The sequence below is a fragment of the Camponotus vicinus genome, unplaced genomic scaffold, assembly GCF_025532165.1.
Source record: "Camponotus vicinus isolate PSW18456_S1 unplaced genomic scaffold, iyCamVici1.0 SCAF_2, whole genome shotgun sequence".
Classification (NCBI taxonomy): domain Eukaryota; kingdom Metazoa; phylum Arthropoda; class Insecta; order Hymenoptera; family Formicidae; genus Camponotus; species Camponotus vicinus.
Genome location: NW_028141956.1, coordinates 3,942,894 through 3,964,784, shown reverse-complemented (window position 1 = coordinate 3,964,784; position 21,891 = coordinate 3,942,894). Strand labels below are relative to the sequence as shown.

Below are 21,891 nucleotides of genomic sequence, written 5' to 3'. Positions count from 1 at the left end.
TTATAATATTCCAATTAAATCGTGTATTATTAAATAATATATTTGCTTGCTGCATACGTAAATTTATAAAAATGACTAATTATTAATTTATAAATTATATAATATATTATACTAATTATATTAATATATATAAATTAATAATTTCTCAATTATTGGATCTAAAAATTGCTAAAATGATACGTAGAAAGATGAATTTTTAAACATAATTGTTGGATATTTATTTGATTTATTACAGTAATTAACTAGAAGCTTGCAAATTGCTGTATCTTCGCGAGAATGTTTATTAACAAGCAGTTGGATAAACCGCTGATAATAGTATAGGAAGCTGATAAAGGACCGGCTCCAAATTAGTTCCACGATAACACAACTGCGCTTGGAGTGATCTTCGCCTATCGATAATTTCTGATCAGAGCTATGCATATATGTATATACGAGCTAGAGCATAGCTCAACAAAGTTGGGATCCCAAGCGGGCACTCCTAAGTGCCAAGAGCGACAGCGTTATCGCCAAAGTGTTACTGACCCTGGGAGATTTTATCGACAGTCCCACGGTAGTCTATCTTGAACGAGCTTTACGGGGACGTTTTCACGTGTAGCAATTTTGGGAAACGAGGGGGGCGGATTCTCGATGAGAAGGTATCGATAGTGATGAAGAGACTCGATAAGTCTCGTGACGCGATGCTCCCTCTCTCTCTTTCTCTCTCTTTCTTACACGGCATCGAAATGCATTTCGATTGACTTTTCGAGAGCACGAGATAGCGAACGAGTCTTAGGATGACGGTGCGGGATTTTAGGCCTGCTTGTTAGGCAGGTGCTGATTTGGGGAGGATCGTGGTGTGGCAGTGATTCCGGGGCGAGATCACGCTCGCGCAATCCGCAACCGAGATGCAGAGTCATTAAAAATGCACACATACACACGCACACTTCACATTATTGCTTGACTTGCCGTGAAATTGCTCTGTTGAAACAAAGCTAAACGCATGTGCAAACATGTCGACTGCGAATTAAGACGAAATTATACCGTTGTTGGAGAATTTGTGGAGAATTTGTCAGACAAATAAGAGAGAAAGAGAGAGAAATTTATCACACAATTATTCTTTTTTATAATAAATTTCGGATTCAAAAATTCCAGAGAAGAAATCGATATCCCGAGTATAATAAATCATACAATTTTATAATCTAGAAATTCAAAGATACAGCGAGCAAAGAACGAAAGGATCTATTTCTTCGTCTAAGAAATCAGAGACGTTAAAACATATACACAGTAAAAAATAAAATGTTAATTATAACATTTTTCACATGTCCTAGAAAGTCCACTCTAAATTTTAAGTTAAAATAACTCATTCATTGTATGTTACTTATTGACAAACTAAAAATGTTAAATAATTGACACAATACTTTACATTTATTTTTGTTATTGTGACTTTAAGTATAATGTAAAAATAACATACAAATTAATTAAAAATTACATGAAAAAATAATTACAATAATTCGTAAGAAATGTTGAGGACATTAACATATAATAGTAATTATTTTAACTTAAATTATTTGTAATAGAAACATTTGATTTTAGTAAATTTGATTATTTTTGTATGTCAAGGTTCAAGATTATTTGAAGATTCACTTTAACTTTTCTTAGAATGTTAAACTGACTTTGAGACATGTTGATTGTTTAAAATGATTATGTTAAAAATACTCAAAATAATATTCCATTTCTAAGAGACATATACAAAGTGTTAAGTTATGAAGTTGACTTAAATGTTACACATGAAAACGTTATAAAAATAATAACGTATAGGTCGTATGTTAATTTTACATTAAGGTACTAATCAAAACGTGGTAACACAAGAAAATTTTAACATATGGACGCACAATTTTTTACTGTGTACGAGCTCAAAAAGCGAAGGATAATTGCAAATAAAATATATTCGAAGGTTCAAGAATCTTGCAAACTGATAAATTGATCGCGACCTTTGGTATTTGCATCCCGCGATGCTCGGAGGCGCGTTTTCCGTCGCGAAATTACCTACGCGCGTTTCCTTTTAATAGACAAGCAGCATAAATTCGCTCTGATATATGTCCAGGGCGATAGCGCTCGTACATGAAAATATCGCACTAGCGGCTCGATCCATCACAGAACTGCCTTCTTCCGCGCCATGCGCGATCGTCGTTCGGGCATAATATTCGCGAGTGGGAGAGGAGATGGCGCGCTTCGGCTATTAATAATCATAAACGAGAAGTTCGCGTGTTTTTGCCGCTCTCGCGCGATTTAATTTTTTAACAACCGGTCTTGCGAAGAAACCAAGAGCTACGGGAAGGGAGAGTCGGAGAAACAAGAAGAACGAGCGCCGAGGCGATAATACGATGCGCATACTTGACAATAAACGCGTCTCTCGCCTCGATAATATCCAGGATGCTCCAAGGATGCGCGGGCGCAGCGGGACGGCACTGAAATCGGTCCGTAATTAAAAGCCGCCTTTATCGTCGGTCTCTGGCGACGATGGTTTTTCACGAGCGACGCCGGATCCAAACTTCTCTCGCCGCCGGACTTCTCGGCCTCGTTTAATAAGTAAGAACGACACACCGGTAGCCGGGCGCGAGCACGCCCATTAGATTGTTAACGGCGATCTCTCGGGCTCGCGATTCAAGGTTTTATGCAAATCGACCCGCGTACATACGGTGTGTTCGCGAATCGATAACGGGCACTCAATAAAGTCGTCGTCCCTCCCTAATGCGAACTCTTCATTCTCGCAGATCCCTTCTTTATCCTTTTTTCTGTCTCTCTCTCTCCGGAGCTTTTTATTTTTTCCGTTATCTCGTCTTTATTGCGCAATTTTTGAGAGGATTATCCACGTTATTCATGATAAGAAGAGTTCGCGCCTGAAAGTTGCGGCGAATTCGAGTTTCAATGTTTATAATTTACGATTCTGAATTAAGCGTTCAAGATTTAACGTCCGAGTTTTGCAGAGTGTACGCAGGAGAAATTAATTCTGGAGAATTAATAACCGAGAATTAAGATTTTACATACAAATTTTTCCACTCGAAATTATATATTCTATTTAAATCATCGGTGTTATCTGAAATATATTGTGCGTGTTCTCCGAAGAATTAAGTTGTGGCTCTTAGGTGTTAATAAATTAAATCTCTCTCCATCTCTTTTACCTTCTTCATCCTTCCTTTCTCGATTGCTCTCTCATTTTTTGTTTATTTGCTCTTCTCGTCGCTTTAGCGATCGCGGGAACATCGGCGTACCTGTCGTGAGACACCTGCTCCGCGAGAGAAGCGAAGTGCAATTAAATTGTTTATCCGATCGTAATGAGGCGGTAATGGTGACACTTAAATGCGCCGTCAAGTACCGCGATCAGCGATATCATAATCCGGCTGTGTTCGGCGAATTTCGAGTCGCGGATTTTTCGGAATCCTTATGAATAAATAAATACATAAATAAGCACGCGCGGCTTTAATTGCGCGAGTTACGAGCGGCGATGTTCTGAAATATGAGCTAATTAATCGCGAATGATCCCGAGGTACGGGAGTTTTCGTGAAAGTGGCATCCACGCTGGCCCAGCTGCGATCACGTGCAAATTGGAAGAGGCGTGACGAGAGTCCTGCCTCGCTTAACGCGCGCCCGTGTTCCTTTAATATATTTCTGAGGATCGGTGGGCGGGTGCGAGAGCACCAGACGGTTTTTCGTAAAATATGGTACCGAATCTCCAAGACCCCCGCGCGGGGACCGCAGTCCCCCTATCCCTCTCTCAGAGGGCGAGCTAATCAATTTTTAAACGTAAAGCTGCGGCTGAAAGTCGAACATAAAACTCTCGATCTTGATACGGTGGCGTGGTTTATAACTGTGCCTTACAGGAGATGTGCCTTATCTTTGCATACTTGTCGAGTTGTTACGTAAAAATTAATCGAATGCATCCATGCTAATTCTATTGTTATTATACTATTATATTTCTTTCTTATTTTATTATAAATATAAATTTTTTTTATAATAAATTTTATTTATTAAAAATATAAATATAAATATAAATGCTTTTACAGCATTTTTATGTCTATAAATCACTTGATATATTTTATACATATTATATATATTTCAAGTTCTTCTGGCCCTAAAAATTTTTTGAAATTGTCAATACAATTTATTATTTTTACAATTATGAATCAGCATCTTTAAATGCCTTTATTTTAAGATGCTTGTAACATTCCAAGTTGATTATACTCCGAGTGCTATTAATAGTTTTCTACATCTGTTTAGAGATAGATTCCAAGATTCAACGGGATATTCTGCTGAATTATACCAATCATACCAGGTGGAAAAAATGCACTTTTTTATATAAAAGAGCTTGATGACGAGAGACAAGCAAAGATAATCGATTAATCATAGCCACCGATTAATATCATGATGTCGGCATTAACGTTGATCCCGGGATGACGGCAGCGTTGAACGAAAAGGATATACTTACGCATATACATATATAAATATATTTTTCTGTCACGCCTGTATCCGCCTCAGCTCTAAATGCGAAGAGAAGAGAGAGAGAGAGAGAGAGGGAAAGAGACTGGATGCATGACCAGGGCAGGTGCATCGTCATTCATGCAGATAGATGATCGAGGATAACTCGAAATCAGCCGTGTGCACGCGCCCATTTCGGCGTCGAATGAGCACTCGATCTCCAACATTCGGTGTTTAACGTTATTGTAAATTTCCGCCCCGAACGAGAGAGATCTAAGCGATAATTCAGTCGGCGCGAATTAAGGTGCCGACGTTCTAATGAGATGTAATGACCGCCCGTGACACTACAATCGAGGAGATTCGCGTGTCGATAGGTCAAACTCTCGCAATGCAAGAGCCAACACGAGACAAAAAACGAGCCGGAAGGTTGAATAAAAATCTGTCACGGAAATGTCGAAGTAATGATCGAAATACGCAAAGTGTATAAATTGCTGTTTAATTATAAAGAACTAGTATTTTTTTTTACTAATCTTTATATAGATATTTATATTTTTATTTATATTTATATTTTTATATTTTATATAGATATTTTTCTTTATATAGATTTTTATATTTTTTACTCATATTTTTTTTCACTTTTTCTTTAAAATTTTTCGTTAAAATTTAAATATCAGCTTTTAAAGAAAAAATGAAAAAAAATTACGCGTTAATTTTGTCCAGGAATATATATATATATATATATATATATATATATATATATATATATATATAGGAAGGGAGAGAGAGGGAGAATCTTAATAAGAAATATATAGTAAACTCTTCCTTATAATTAAATAGCAATTTTAGAGCGGTCAATAATTAGCGTTTATCGCGTGTCGAACCTTTTTCCGTCCAATCTCGCAATTTCGTTCCAAGAGTATTCGAGGGTAATTAGAGATCTGGGATAATTCGCGCGAGAAAGAATCGAGGAAATCGTCGGTCCAGATGACGTATGCGCTGACACTCTAATCGCGTTTTAATTAACCCCTTCCAGTAAGGACGTCGACGCCGTGCCGACACGGGAGTTATAGATATTTCATTCGAAAATATAGGTTTTAATTTAGCGGCCGCTCGATCAACGTCCGGACATTATAAATGGGCGCTATGATTGCTCGTTACACCACTATGCAGAAAAGCGTTTGCCGGGATCGGACGGTTCGAAATACTTGTGAGTAGAGAGAGAGAGAGAGAGAGAGCAGCGCAGACAGATTGGCTACTAGTTGAAGAGCATATTTTAATCGAGTTTTGTAAATTATTATTCGATTGGCTACCGATACGCGAATAATAATTACGAGTGTCTCCAAGTCGGAAACGCTTATAATCCAATCCTCTTTCACGATTCAAATCTAGATATCCTATAGAAAATATCGCTGTCTTTCTTAAAAAAATCGAGTATCGAGAATCTATGCGTACCGTTCGAAGTCGGTGAGTCTCGACGAATCCCTAAAACCCTTGGCGAACGGATTACTATCGATCTTCAGTCTCGTTATCTGCAAATTTAACCAGAAACATGTTATTCTATTAAATCCAACATTCTTCTCAAGTTTAATTTAAAATATAATCGCGATTCTGCGAAAGAAAAATTTAAATTAAAATAAAACTCGTGTTATATAACATCAATTTATGACAAAATTTATATAATTCAAATATGACAGATATTTCTGCATTCAACGCGATGAACTGAAAATTTCTTTTTCGAGAGGAAATAAAAAATTCAAAATTTCAAGACTGATTCTCAATCTTAAGAATATCAATCCCGCTGGATGTTCGCCGATTCGCTTGAATCGCTTGTTTCTTTGCCGAGTTAACGTTGTACATAAATTGACTATTATTCTGCACTCACCAGCTGATTCTGATACGCCGTGACGGCGGTGAAAATGGCCTCCGGGAAGATAAACGTCTTGTGCTCCTCCTTCTGAAGGTCGCTGATGTGCAGGCTGCTGTCGTCGGTGTGTCGACAACGGACCAAGTGTATCCTCGGCTGATACCTGTGCATCGAGTTGAGCACGATCTGCAACAAGCAGAGATCCACCGCTCGATTATATCCGTCCGGCGTCTCGGAAATGAAGCGCGAGAAAGTGATTCCGCTTCTCCTAATGAATTCCGCGCATATGGTCGCGCGCGCGATCGCGATACGACCAATAATAATAAAGTACGATTATCGTCGCGATCGGCGACGATGTCTCGCGCGAAACGCGCGCCTTAAGTCGCCGATTATCGCAAGTTATCGCGCGATTATTTAGCGTACGTGTCTCTGTATCTAATTGCGAGTTAACATATTTCGTTTCCGAGATTGGATGCTGGCTCCAGTTATCGCAGGCAGATTATCAACGAAAAGTAGCTCACTCCTCGACTTTTATGCTTCTACGAATGGGTCCACGGTGTAATCTCTCGAGCAGATATGAGAAATAATAAATACAGAGGGCAAGAAAACTTATGCTATAAAGATATCGTAATCGCTATCGAATCTTACCCTCGATAAAAATTAGTTTCGAATCTCGATTCCGATAATATACAGTAAAAAATAAAATGTTAATTATAACATTTTTCACACGTCCCAGAAAGTCCACTCTAAATTTTAAGTTAAAATAATTCATTCGTCGTATGTTACTTATTGACAAACTAAAAATGTTAAATAATTGACACGATACTTTACATTTATTTTTGTTATTGTGACTTTGAGTGTAATCTAAAAATAACACACAAATTAATTAAAAATTACATGAAAAAATAGTTACAATAACTCGTAAGAATTGTAGGACATTAATATATAATAGTAATTATTTTGACTTCAATTATTTGTAATAGAAACATTTGATTTTAGTAAATTTGATTATTTTGTATGTCAAGGTTCAAGATTATTTGAAGATTCACTTTAACTTTTCTTAGAATGTTAAATTGACTTTGGGACATGTTGATTGTTTAAAATGATTATGTTGAAGATACTCAAAATAATATTCCATTTCTAAGAGACATATACAAAGTGTGTTAATTTGTTAAGTTATGAAGTTGATATAAATGTAACACATGAAAACGTTCTAAAAAATAATAACATATAAGTCGTATGTTAATTTTATATTAAAGTACTAATCAAAACGTGATAACACAAGAAAATTTTAATATATGGACGCACAATTTTTTACTGTGTACAGGAAAGACTCACTTAAAATTAAACGAATTTAAGAAATAGATTTCTGGGAGATTCAACGTTTGTGAGACAGAAGCGGGATCGACCTCAGGTGAGTCTCGTCTCAGGTTGCCCAGGTTTTTCCAAGATACTCCGCGTCTCGCATAGCTCCGTATCGCTCGGAAGTCGCGTGAAAGGTGGGCGGGTTAAAGTTTCAAGCGAGAATCCCACTTCCGCAGACAGAGAGAGAGAAGCACCCTCTGTCGCAGGTAGATACTGCGGATAGAGAGGGTGGCGCGGCAAGCGGGGCGAAGGCCCGCGTATCGATTTCCTGTCCGAAACAATGTGCCGCGACGAAACAAATTCCCCGCGACGGTATCATCATGTAACGCGCGCGCATCCCATGTCGGCTCCCACATTCCCTCAAGCTTGCCGTTTTCGGGGGGCAATCTGCGCGACAAGACGTACAGGATCATCAGGATCGGAGGATAGAATTACTTTGGATTAGAATTAATTCCGTAAGAGAGGATGATCGAGCATCCGGGATAAAATGTAACACTCACGTCTCATTATGTCCCTCAAAATGTCAAAATTAGATTATAAAATAAACGTACGATGTATCAAAAAAATGTACAAAAAATTAGGAGACAGTATTCCTTTACCAAGCAGATGTATGTCAATGGACTATCGGAGATGACAAACTATTAATTACTGGAATCGAGCAGAACGGTCAACGAGCTCGTTAGCATACGTCGGGAATGATCCTAGAACGAGACGCGTGGAGGTTCGCGGGGAGATGACGCGGGAGCGAGAGAGAAAGAGAGGGACGCGGTAGCCGGACTTAAATATTATCGCTAATATGAAATATAGAGGCGGCTGCGTGGCGCCGCAACTGTTGAGACTTAACGGCTGCAGGTGGCCCGAGAGGAGAGTCTTTGGGCATTTTTCGGGCCCTTCTCGCCAGGCCTCACTTTTAAGTCCCGTTCCCGCGACCGGCTTCGATCCCCGGCTAACGAATGTATGCGTCGTATATATGAATGTTGTAGGCACGATTGACTCTGCAGCCCCCCTCCTCTCCCCACATACTTATATGCACACATGTACAAATATACATCACGGTCGTCTGATAAATTTATCGTGCACGCATCCGACTCGATATCTTATTCCGATGAGCGATCGAAAACTCGATTATCTTGATTTCCCGACAACACGTGTGCGAACAAGCCGGCGACTTTTCATCTGAAAAATCGCTGTCAATGAAAAAAATATTGATTTTATTTGTGATTTCTTGTCAATAAATTATTTTAAAACGACCGATTTTGTCATCAGACACACTTACAAGCCTATAATTTACGATCGATTATTAAGTTTTATTGCGTTTTTATTACAATCACACGGTGTGCCTTTTGTATTTATTATATTTCGTCCATCGTCGCGGAGAATGCGGGAAGATGACGTCCTATGCGGGCATATATTTTATTCTCGCGAATTGTGTTCGAAGAGTTTATGGGGCACATTGTAGATTACGATCGTAAGGACACGCATGTGTCTCGTCGATGGGACGTGTCCTCACCGCGATCATTCGCGCTCGAGATACAAATGCATAAATAGCCGCGATTACATTGAACTGGCATCGAACACGGGAGATGATTTACGATGCGTAACCGACACACACAGCTGGATAAAAGTGTCTTTCCACCGATTAAAGTTAATTTTCCCCATAAAGAAGTGAAACACACCTGGAGCGTATATTACGATAATTATGCTATATTTTAAAGTACTTTACGAGCCAAAGAAGGAAAGAATTTCGTTCCCGCGAAGCGTCGCTCGAGCATCGGGCGCAATAGAACATGATAAAATTAAAAAAAGGTAAGACTAGATCTCAAAAATAAATATCTAAAAAAATCACACACTTTTCATGTTTAAAAAATTCAAAGACTAAATCTAAAAACTATTATTAAAAAATAAAAAGATAAAAAGACATAATATACATAAGATATTTGGTATTGAAAGTATATAAAAAAATATAATGATTAGGGTAGATAATTAAATTTAATATAAAATCCATGCATCAAGTAGGAATGTTTTACGAGGAAAGTTCCATCTGTTTTTCCGCGTCACGGCTTTTACGTAAAAACGTTTTCCTGAACAAAAAAATGTTTCCCAAAAAAAGACTTCGCTCTTTGCGTGCATCGTACGACGCAAACACCTTTTTCCGTTCAATCAATTAGAGTCCATTTGTAATAATTCCGCCGCGAAAGGCTACCAAGAAACCGACCCGGTCTCGTGATTTGCATGTGGCGATTTATTAAATATCGCGTCATCTAAGTAATACATGTTGATAGCGGTATTACACGCACGATTTATCGATATTTTTTCCCTCCTTAGTAGATAGCAATCACAGCGGAATGCCAAGTCAAATGTTAATCCGAATCTCAATTAATACAAACGTGTTTCTACTAGATACGGTATGTATCGTAGATAGCGAAATACCGCGACTCTCGTAAGCGAAAGTCGAAATTTAAATATCCCTGCGGATGAAAAGGAAGAAATCACTCGCAGCGGGGATTCGATGATTTAAAAGACTATAAATACCAACGTCTCCAATAAAAATCAAGAATACGAGAGAGATTCGAAAAAATCCAAATCAAGATTTTGACGATCCGAACAGACGCGAAAAGAATCTAAAGATCCCGCGTATTTAAAATCGAAATACTTGAAACATATATCAATTTAGAGACACTATGGGGACACTAACTGGAAATTATACAAGCGCGGGACTCGACGGCAGAAATTCGATTTCGAAAACGATTCTACGATTGCGATTGTATATTTAATTATAATCCGGATTATCACGAAAAATGCAAAGCGCCGAAAAGTGCTACGGCAGCTGGAGACGAAAATTTCCCGTCATTTCGTGCGGAATAAACGAGGAACGAAATCCCGCGCGAATGTTTTACATTTAACCGCTGGAATCTCCTCCAAGAGTGCTCACTTTGTCGATAATTTTGCATTAATATCACAATCAATTCGCCTAACCGCGGATATCTCGCGGGTAAAGAGAAACAAACGGCGTCCTTCGATTACTTTTCTCTTTTTTGATTCCTCTCTTTCTCGCTCTGTCACGAGCATATTAAACCAGTTTCAAAAATATTGCCGGCAATCTCGCGGTCGAAAAACAAATGTCACATTGCGATGTTTGGAAGGAATATGCACACGCATGCAACATGCATGTCCTGAATGTTCGCGAAAGCGAGTTTCAGTTTATGCCGGAAATCTTTTATTCCTCTTTTTCTTCTCTTTCTCTCTCCCTCCCTTCCTCTCCCTCGTCCTTCTTCGAGCGCGACGAGCATCCGGAGCAGGCTACGGATTATCCGGATCTACACAGGTATTCACAATGTGAGCGTATATAATTACGCAAAGGCCGCGAATTATAGGCGTATTAATTAAACGACCCAGGGGCGTAATTGAGCGAAGCCTGAGAGGTGTCCGGAGCCACTTCATTGATTATAACGCGCGTTAAATTCGCGTGGTTTTGCAAATCGCAATCTATCGTACGCTTCAGAATTTTCCATCGACGAGATTTTCTTCTCTTTGCCTCTAGGCACGACATCTCTTTTTTTACACAGTAAAAAATTGTGCGTCCATATGTTAAAATTTTCTTGTGTTACCGCGATTAGTACCTTCTTGTTTTGATTAGTACTTCAATATAAAATTACACGTATAATCACACGTATATTAGTACTTTAATATAAATGTACACGTTTTGATTAGTACTTCAATATAAAATTAACATACAACCTATATGTTATTATTTTTATAACGTTTTCATGTGTTACATTTATGTCAACTTCAAAACTTAATACTTTGTATATGTCTCTTAGAAATGAAATATTATTTTGAGTATTTTTAACATAATCATTTTAAACAATCAACATGTCTCAAAGTCAGTTTAACATTCTAAGAAAAGTTAAAGTGAATCTTCAAATAATTTTGTACCTTGACATACAAAAATAATCAAATTTACTAAAATCAAATGTTTCTATTACAAATAATTTAAGTTAAAATAATTACTATTATATGTTAATGTCCTCAACAATTCTTACGAGTTATTGTAACTATTTTTTCATGTAATTTTTAATTAATTTTTAATTTGTTATTTTTACATTACACTTAAAGTCACAATAACAAAAATAATTGTAAAGTATTGTGTCAATTATTTAACATTTTTAGTTTGTCAATAAGTAACATACAACGCATGAGTTATTTTAACTTAAAATTTAGAGTGGACTTTCTGGGACATGTTAAAAATGTTACAATTAACATTTTATTTTTTATTGTGTATTTAAATCGAACATTAATTATAAAAATACCGCATATTTCCTACTTGTGTTAACTTTTAAAAAAGATGTATTAATTAAGGTTTTAAAAAAGATGTATTAATTAAGGTTTTAAAAAAGATGTATTAATTAAAGTATAAGAAAGATTATATAATCTAAAAAAAAAACTGTTGTCAGTTTCCGGATGCTATTAGATAAACGATGATAGGAAGGAAAAAAATGAATGACTAATACGGGCGTAGCGAAGCTTGAGAGAAACAACGTGTATCGTTCGCGTTGCAAGGAGTTGGATGGAATAATGTTTCCGGCGAATTAAGATCCGAATTTAATTCCACTACCGCGCGGGGAACTGGCTTCCAGCGAAGATGCCGAGAAGTCGTTTCCAAGGTAGCAGTTTTATTGCGAGACGAGACGAGGCGAGGCGAGATTCCGGGGTGTTCCTATTCGTTTCTCCGCTGCTGCATCCGCGGGACAACCCGCTGCAACCTGTCAAGACTACAATCCACGCTGCTCTCTGTTGCTATACAATGTATGTGTCGCGCATGCATATATGTATACGTGCATGTGCATTCGTGTAACTTTTCCTTTAATTTATCAACCCCGCCAGGAATTCTCCCGCGGGAAGCCGAGATACGAAACCTAATACTTCGCCTTAAACGAGAGGACATATTCGCTTCGTGAGATCGTGAGAACTGACTTTCCTGGGACAAGGATCGATCACGTTTTTCCTCGATTCGATCACGTTTTTCCTCGACTCGATCACGCGAGAGATCATGCTACTACATATTTTTTCGTTTTCAATAATTATTAGATTATATCGGACCTGTGTAAAAAAAAGAAATAAAAAAATTGGCATTGAAAACGTTATATATTAGAGATAAAATCGAAATAAATTATATAATAAGTAACTGCATTTATCATTCGATAAATAAAAGCATCGAATTATAACATCACAAATTAAATCGACATATTGATCAATGCATACATTTTTCCTACAAAACTAAATATATAGATGCTGCAAACTTGCTACATATATAAATCTGCAAAAACTTGGAGATTTTTAGATTGTCTGATTTGTAATTAAAAAAAAAATTCAAATATAAAATCTCAAGTTTCCAGAATCATAAATATTTTAAACTTGATATATTCGAGATTCATTGATTCATTATCAAATCAACGTGGCCGTTGTCCACAGCAATCAACTATCCAAATATGTATAATACGATAGGTACACATCGTTGATACTTATTTATCGGCTGTTATTTATGTACCGCGGATTTAAATTCGTATCGTGCATATCATGCTCGCTCTCCACGGTTGGATCGTAAAAATTCCGCCGCACGGAAATGACTTTCTCTCCGCGGCAAAACTTACGTACTGCGAAAGGGAGGAGAGAGAAAAAAAAGCACGAGGGAGGGGGAGGGAAAAGAAGGGAAAAAAGAAGACAAAAGCAGAGAGATATGAAACGCGAATGTATGCGTGTGTCGAGAAACGAGTACGGGACAATCGTGCCGATACTCTTTCCCACCTGTCGATCAGCGTTGCACCAGCGTGCACTTTATCCGCGTGTTTACCAAGCAACCGGCAATTACGACAAATCCTCCTCGTCCGCGATATTTCAAGGAGATTAACTTTAACATCTCTCGCGCGGTAACTTCTTTTCCGCGCTCCAACAAGTACCGCTCACTTCAAAATTAAACGGTTATTATCGATAAAACTTTCAACGTCTCTCGCGTATAATGAATACGTTTTATATATCTTGCGTTAATAATAGTTAATGTCTTTTTTTTTTTTAAATACATTCTAATAAATATTTTCAATTTTATTTGTTGATACAAGATTTTTGATATTTTCTTGAAATATAGATTTAAATTAATTTTTCATTTAAATCGAAATTAAAGAATATTTATTTCTCTATTTATTTTTCTCGTTATAAAACGCGTGCGTGTAACATAACATCACGCGCGTAATCGAGAAGCAACGATGACCGGAGGCAGGGAATTAATATTCATATACCTATAGGGTATACAAAACACACGTCAAACTCACAGTCGTACGAATAAATTTCGAGATGAAAGAATGATAATGATAAATAGTAGCGGTAACTCCGATAGAAAGTTGAAGTAACCAGTGGCAATAAAAATATATTTTCTAAGAGCGGGCCTTGTATGCGGGTTCGCCGATTACGAACTCCGACGAGGAGAAAAAGATCGGAAGGAACGCTCGGCGCGAGAACTCGCGCGCAGGTGTAGATGGCCGCTTTTGGACCACCGTGTAGTAGCCGGAGTCGCAGGCGGGGGTCTTATAATATCGCGTCATACGAAACGATGAAATAGTGGCCGTAGCGAAGGAATGTTCCCTACCACTCGAGTCGTCGAGTTAAGTTGACTGGCATTGCGTGGTTCGCCCGGTTCGACCGACCGCTTTCAACCGGTGTGTCTGTTCCTCGCCAGTGTTTCTCTCTGCGCGTGTACAGGGCGTTTGGCAATTGCCGGTGCAGCCGGAAAGGAATAAGAGTTCCTCGTCACGAAACTCGACTCGATCCCCCAGGACCTTTCTCTCCTTCCTCCTCTTTCCGAATTCTTTCTCTCACCGACTTGTGAATTATTTCCGATCGCAAATCGAGTGACGGGGAGGGGGATGGGGGAATCAAAGATTTTGAAAGGAAAAAAAGAGGAGATTTTGTTACGAGAGACGGACCAGAGTTCAAACATTTTGAAGAACGTCGGAAGTGATACTCGTCGGTTTCTTAACGCGGATCTACTTGTTATTTTATGCTTATTAACAGTTTATATTTGCGTATCCGCCTACTCGATGTGTAGAGAATTCATGCACTGACACATGTATTATAACCACTTTTACGAGCGGTATCAATGGGCGAATATTGCAATAAACATCACGATACTGACAGCAATATTGCCATTGAAAAGATAATGCGCGTATAAAGTATTAAGATGAGCTCGCAATATCCAGGGGAAAACTGTTAATATCATTGACTAGAAAAATTTGACCATCTTTCATAATTCAAATATCTTCTAACATCGGCGAATATGTTTCAAAAATTTGTAGATTTTCAAAAATAAAATGTCAACATTGGGAACATTAGTTTCTTTCACAGCGCAGAAAGTATCGAATACTATCTTGCAATATAAGATATAATGTTATAAAGGTAAGTATAAAGTGTGTACATCAAGGAACTATAAAACTGAAAGGATCTATTGAAAATATAAAAACTTTTTTACACATTTCTACGGATGTATTCACGTGAAAGGCACTAGACCAGATGTTTCATAAAATTTTTGCAGAGTTAATAAAAGATTACGCAGCATCAAATGCATTATTAGTACAAGTGCTTCGCTAACACTTATTTCGCGATAATGCTCGAGTACCGCGATCGCAACGATTACCATTCATCCAAGTCAATCGGCGTAAAAGGATATAAACGGAAACGTTTGCAACGATGAGACGGGAACTCGCCCATCACGATTATCATTTTCTACGATTTATCCTCCTCTCGGATAAAGCCCCGAAAAGTATTCACGCATTGCGTGCGCGCGTTTACACGCGTTCTCTCGTCGTCGTCGTCGTCATCGCGGCGGTGCCGAGAGAAACATGCCGAGGTGAAGCAGGAAGAGCGAGTCTCGTCTTGAAAGAGAGGGAGAGGGAGAGAGAGAGGGAGAGGGAGAGAGAGACAGAGAGAGAGAGAGAGAGAGATTCAAAAGGTGCTCGACGGGGCCCAGGCGTAGGCTACCCGTGATCATCATGACAAAAGCTCGGGGCAAACATCCGTTCAATTTATTAGCTTATAGGCAACGCCGTCTTCTCGTACTACCTACTATACACCACCTACGACACCGGTTACAGACCGCCTATAATGTCCGCAATATTATGGACACGTTCCCAAGCTAGCAGCTCCTTTCCTCTCCCTCTCCCTCTCCCTCTTTCTGACGGGCCCGCTCCACCCTTCCGAGGTGTTCGTTCTCCCCAATAGAGTCCCAATTTTTACGGTCGCGAGAAGCCCGTGATATTTTTCTGAGCCCCCGGGGGTAAGAGATCATCGCGATGTATTCGAGGATTAAACCCCCTGATGCTATATTCATACATAATGTTCGATGTAGTTTGATAAATAGAATATATGTATATCATTGAAAAAGAAAGAAATTCCTCATTTCTAATAAAATTAAAATGTAATAATAAAATTAAATAAAATAATTTAATAAAATTAAATTAATTAAATAATACTTAATTAATTTAATAATAAAGTTAAAATGTTAAAATAATTGTCAAATTGAAGACGATTAAAAAAGGATTTAGCGAATTATTGTTATAACTATCAATTGTATATACACAATACAAAAATAATACATCAACACACTTGGACGTATTTAAATTTTAATGTAAATAAATTATGCTCGCAATATTTAAAAAATTTCCCATTGACTCTTTAAATTTTAAATCACAAACAAAAATTCACATGTACAACTATCTCTTAAATAATATTTTGTCATTTCATTAGCATTATTCGTATCAGATATCGTCGGTCTCAAATCTTGTTGCTTGTTTCCGAGAAAATCAATATGTTCTGTAGTTAAAGTAATCTTTTAATTAATTCTTATTCATACCTTGCATATGGGACGCGCGTGAAACACGTGCTTCCAATTAAGGAATAAAAGAGATATTTTAGAGAGCGAGGATTAACTTTTATCGAGCGTTTACAACGGGACGTCAGGAGAGATAGCAGAATATTAAGTTTCGCACGGTTTACCGCCAATCTCGCGATAAAGGTGAGACTCGCGCCGTAAATTCGCGCATTTACTCCGCGCGACTTTAACCTCTCACGTTAATAAGCAGGAAGAGGAGGCATCGCTAAATTTAATTACAGGGATAAAATTTTCTCAAACATTGCCATCGCCATCACGGAAGGGACGAATTTTCGCGGAGACGAGAGACCGGTTTATCATCGATCGGCCAGCAACGACGACGACGACAATGGCGAGAACGGATATTACGTTCCTGGCAACATGAACGCCCACGATTAGCAATCGCGCCGATGATAACCAGGCCCACGCTTCCACCCTGATGGGGTGATGTCCCGTCGCATTCGTTTTACGAGGCCATTTTCGGTGCGCGCGATCGCTCGAGGACTCGTCAACGATCACGCGAGCCGAGAGAATTGATATGAGGGCGTGAAAAACGACAACGTGAGCATCGCCAACGTCGTTGGCGCTAGCCATTCGTTAAAACGACGCGTGTGTCGCTTGCTCAGTGGTCGAATTTACGGAAACCACGGCTCTCTCTTTCCAGAGTCTGTCTTTTGTATAAATAAATCTTTATTTTTTATAATCATGTTGTAATAAGAGAATTACAACACATCCAAGATATGTAAAATTAACGTTGAAAAATATTGAAAAAAAAAAAATTTCTCTAATAATTAATTTAATTTAATTTAATAATTTCTCTAATAATTAATTTCTCTAAATAATTAATCTCTAATAATTAATTTAATTTAATTTAATAATTTCTATAATAATAATTCTATTTCTGTAATAATAATAATTTAATTAATTTAATAATTTCTCTAAGCAAATACCTAGAATTTCCCTTCACGTTTCGAGCGAAAAAATATAAATTCCTTTAAAATCCGAATATAATCACCGAGAGAGTTGTATCCACCTAGGGATTATGTCTTCGGGGCGTAATCGAAGAAGGGAGGGAAGAAGGTTCTCTTGCGCCACGTAATAGCGGTAGCATGTCCAACGGACTCGACATTTCGCGTCCGGCGGCTATTGTGCGCTAAACTCCGAAATAAAGGGGGAGATACGCCGCGCGGCCCAGGAATTACGCATCCGCTGAAAGGCAGGCGCAAATTACAGAACGGCGTAATGGCCGGGGTACATGGAGCGCCTTATCGTCGACAATTTCTGCGCGCGGGCTGCCCGAGGAGGAAAATCCTGCGCGCAAAATTACCCCCCAGAACGAAGATTATATGGAGATCGGTGGTCGACTTGCACGCTTCTCTCGCGACGCGTGAACATTTAACTATTTTAATGCCAAATTAAACTCTAATTACACGAGTGCGGTGGGAATTTGAAGAAGTATTAAATAATTATAGTAAAATAAGATAATAATTATCTTTTGTTTAACGCGAGAGCGACGTCGTCCAAAGGGTAATCTATTCGTAGATGAAACTTTTTTAGAATTTAATTTAGATAAAATTTTTTTCGCAATTAATTCTCATCGAATTAATGTCCTCGAAAAGAGATACATTTATTAATTCTACATCAAATTCCGCAGATGCACCACGATTCTCTTACCTGACCATGTTTATCCATGTCGTTATTGGTCAGTTTCACCTTCTCGAAGGAGACGATCTGCTTCAGCAACTGGTCACCGGTGAAGGGGGAATCGGGATGAATGTAAAGTCGCGCGGGTGCCGGCGGGTCCGCTTTGCCAGCCTCTAGCCAGCAACTACGATGATAGGCGTATCGATACCTCTTATTGTCGACCGGCACAATGTCCATCAACACTGCGTAACGACCTTCAGGCTTGAGTCCGCGGAAGCCTACCCGGCACGTTGGAAACATTCGTCTGCGAAAAAATGCGTAATGGATATATTATTAATATATATGTATAATAGAGACAAGCAATATATTCATGATTAATTAAGTATCTAAATAATTGAAAGTTATACTTTCAAGAAATATAATTTTTCAATTTAGATACTTTATTTAAATACTTAATTTTTCAAGACGATTAATTTTTCAATATTTGTAATTAAACTTAATTTTTATAGTTAATTTCTTTGTCAAAGTTTGTCAAAAAAATAAATATAATTGCAATTATATCAAATTATACTTAATCTGTTAAACAATTGCTTGTATTATAAACGTGAAAGTGAGAAATAAAAACGAGTTTCGATTTTTCTCGCAACGTTATGTAACCTTTCTCTTCCGATAAATATAAAATGACATAACAAAATAAAGGTAAATATTTAAAATAAAGGTAAATATTTAATATTACTTCCTGGCGTATATTCATCGTTAGAATTGCAAATGAATTATAGAACATCTTTAAGCATATTTTCTCAACAATGTAAACATTTTACAATGCATATAATTCTTTATTGATAGTCAAAACGTGTTTTTCGATTTTTAGAGAGAGCTCCACATATTACTGTAAATTAAACGTACATATTTCTATTATATTATTATATTATTATATTATATTATTTTTCAGAGTAATCTTTCGTTTGCAAATAGCAATTTCTTCCTCTACAGCCCCTAAAAGAAGATTACTTATAAAAAATCAAATTTTCACATCATTTGACAAGCTTCGTCATTTTCAATTATTTTCTACGATCTTAAATTCACTCATTATGTTAAATTTATCATAGACGATCAAAAGAAACGTCTGTTCAACACCTCGACTTTTCAACACCTCGAGAGGAAATACGTCAGAGCGCACGCGCCGTCCGGACGCACCTTCGTCGCGCGTCGACGTCGATGCGAAAGCACCGCTGGATATCTCGCTGGCAAAGCGACACGGAAAGCATGACCTTCCTTCGTCCCCGGGTCCCCCGGTCCGAGAGCTTTTACCCGGCCTGCGATGTACGTCCTCGTGCGATCGCACGCGATAGACTCGCGCACGTGATTTACCGCGCCGCGGGAAAGAACGTCGGGCGGAATTCTACGGTCAGATGGCAGATATGTCAATAGCGATTTTTTCACGGTGAAAAACTGGGTTCCAGTTAATTTATCGCGGAAAGCGGCCGCGCGGGGACGGACGTGCCCAGGAACACCTATTTTAAAACGCAATCGCGCCATTTCGCTCCGTAATATTTATCGCGTAATTGCAAACTATGTGAAATACAACGGATATATCTGATAAATGAAAAGGCTCGCTCGCGTTTCGTTAAGAATACGTTACGTCAAAATTACATTTCTGTATAATTTCACGCAATATAATGCTCTGATTTGATTATTTCCCTTCCAGACGCTTAATCGATTCGACAAAGAGAACCGAAGATGACGGATCCATCGCGACATACCTGTCGAGGGCGGCCGATGGTGTGCCCAGGTCCGTGCAATCCGCTAAGAGCTCATCAATATCATCACCATCATCATCACCGTCGCCGTCAGAAATACGATGTGGCTAGCGCTACCACATCAAGAAATATACCCTTGCCGGACGAATTTACCCCGATGTTGCTAAAATCTTTAAAGCCAGATATTCCCGACACATCCGCAATCTCGACGGAGAATGAATCGATTTCCAAAACGTCATCATCTTTCGCCAGGATCGCTTTGATCAAAGTCTCGCCCAGCCCGAGAGCTCCTCGACTCGAAGAAAGCGACATTTCTGCGATCTTGCGAGAGATCCTGACGCAGAAAAAGTTAGAGAAGCTCGGAGAACCGTCAACGAGTGAGCCGCCGCTTTTGAGAAAAATCGATACGACGGTTCCAACGAGAACGATATCCCATCCGAAGGAAACGATTGTGAGAATAGCGGCCAATCTGGCATCGAGGACTCTGGACGTGAAATGTATAATTGCGAAGAAACTGAATGGATTAACACCGAAAGTAGCGTCCTCGCTTCTTCTGTATCTGATGATTTTCATAATCTATGCAGGAATCCACGTATTATTGGCTGTAATCACGTGGCGAACATCTACCTATCAATTTTTCGCGTCCAGTCAAATTTGCGGGCTTCTCGCGTTTCTCATGTGGAGGATAACCGGTACGATATTAATCTGAGTTACTGCAAATAGATATGATATCGAGATAATGCGCTGCAAAACAAACATCAAAATTGATTGACATGTTTTATACTAATTTATCACAATTACATATATGGAGACAACATCCTTGCACCGTGTTCCGCTGAAGTGAGGATTGATTAATCGACGATCAATCAAATTGATGAGTCCTACTATTTAGAAAGTGTGAGATTTGAATATTAAAAATGCCAACAAAAACTAAAGCTGAGCGTTAATAATTTAAAAGATCGAGGGTCGATTTTTTATGTCGATTTGTAATATTGAATAGCATCGTGACTGATGATGTTTCACTACTGAAATGACCGCTATTTTTTTATAATTTATTCTTTAGTATCTATGTTTAGAAAGCTTGATGAGTGCTGGAATACGCATAAATATGCATGTGCTGGAATATATCTTTTTAGACATGTACATATTTTGAAAAATTAATGTATCTCATTATCTTTGTGAATTAGAAAATAAATTTTTATTGGAATCTCGAACATACCTATATATTTTTATTCATTAAAAAAATTGCAATTATGTTTATATCATTTTTATCAAAATGATTATTATTATTTTTATTATGTGAAAGAATTAAAGGCACACATGCATACATAAATACATGCAAATACATGCATGCGTGCTTTTTTTTCATTCAGATCCTTGTTACGCGCGAAAGCTTCCATTGCTCCTGTCACTTTTTTTCACAGGACCGCAAGGGTAATCGCGGTTTTCTAGATCTATTTATCCGATGACAGGATCCTGATCCTTTTCCTTTACGGAGCGGAGCCCGAAGCCGCAGGACTCGTTCACAAGGAGCTGAACGAAACGAGATCGGGGAAGAGGAGAGGGCTTTAAACGAATGCAGATAAGAGAGGGGTGTCACGCGAGTGCCCTGCGTCTATTCGCGAAGCCCCGAGAAGACGGGCCCCGCGAAGAGGATGGGGTCGGTCCCCCGCGACGCAAACCTCATCGCCTCGAAGCGGTTTTGCGGTTTCAAGCTCCTCGAAAACGATCCTCCCTCTCCCTCGGCACGTATGCGTTCGGTTAGGTTCGTGCGGTTTTTAACAAGGGCATTGTCCAACCGCGTTGAATAGTATCGTCGTTACGTCGCCCCGGGGCCCGGCGCACCTTAACGACACGATTGTCGCTCCTCGAGCGACGAGTTTTAA

At 38.5% G+C, this 21,891-nt stretch overlaps 2 protein-coding genes across 5 annotated transcripts in view; one reads left to right on the top strand and one right to left on the bottom strand.

Annotated features, from left to right (window-relative positions):
• LOC145966754 (uncharacterized) overlaps positions 1-21,891 on the bottom strand; it is a 58,661-nt gene that overhangs the window by 15,243 nt on the left and 21,527 nt on the right. The window contains exons 3-5 of one of the 2 annotated variants that reach the window (XM_083091086.1): positions 18,276-18,549; positions 6,338-6,505; positions 5,908-5,984 (exon numbers count right to left, since the gene is read on the bottom strand). In XM_083091086.1, the coding sequence (XP_082947212.1) occupies positions 5,908-5,984; positions 6,338-6,505; positions 18,276-18,549 (519 nt within the window). The remainder of the gene's footprint in view (positions 1-5,907; positions 5,985-6,337; positions 6,506-18,275; positions 18,550-21,891) is intronic. The other variant, XM_083091085.1, reaches the window with a different exon arrangement.
• Positions 18,856-21,219, top strand: LOC145967077 (uncharacterized). Of its 3 annotated transcripts, none has more exons than XM_083091709.1 (3): positions 18,856-18,944; positions 19,355-19,540; positions 19,954-21,219. In XM_083091709.1, the coding sequence occupies exon 3, from the start codon at positions 19,986-19,988 to the stop codon at positions 20,712-20,714; it is 729 nt and encodes a 242-aa protein (XP_082947835.1). In that variant the 5' UTR covers positions 18,856-18,944; positions 19,355-19,540; positions 19,954-19,985; the 3' UTR covers positions 20,715-21,219. The 3 variants fall into 3 exon arrangements, with proteins under 3 accessions (XP_082947835.1, XP_082947834.1, XP_082947836.1); XM_083091708.1 differs by having other exon boundaries at positions 19,355-19,568; XM_083091710.1 differs by lacking the exons at positions 18,856-18,944; positions 19,355-19,540 and adding an exon at positions 19,561-19,652.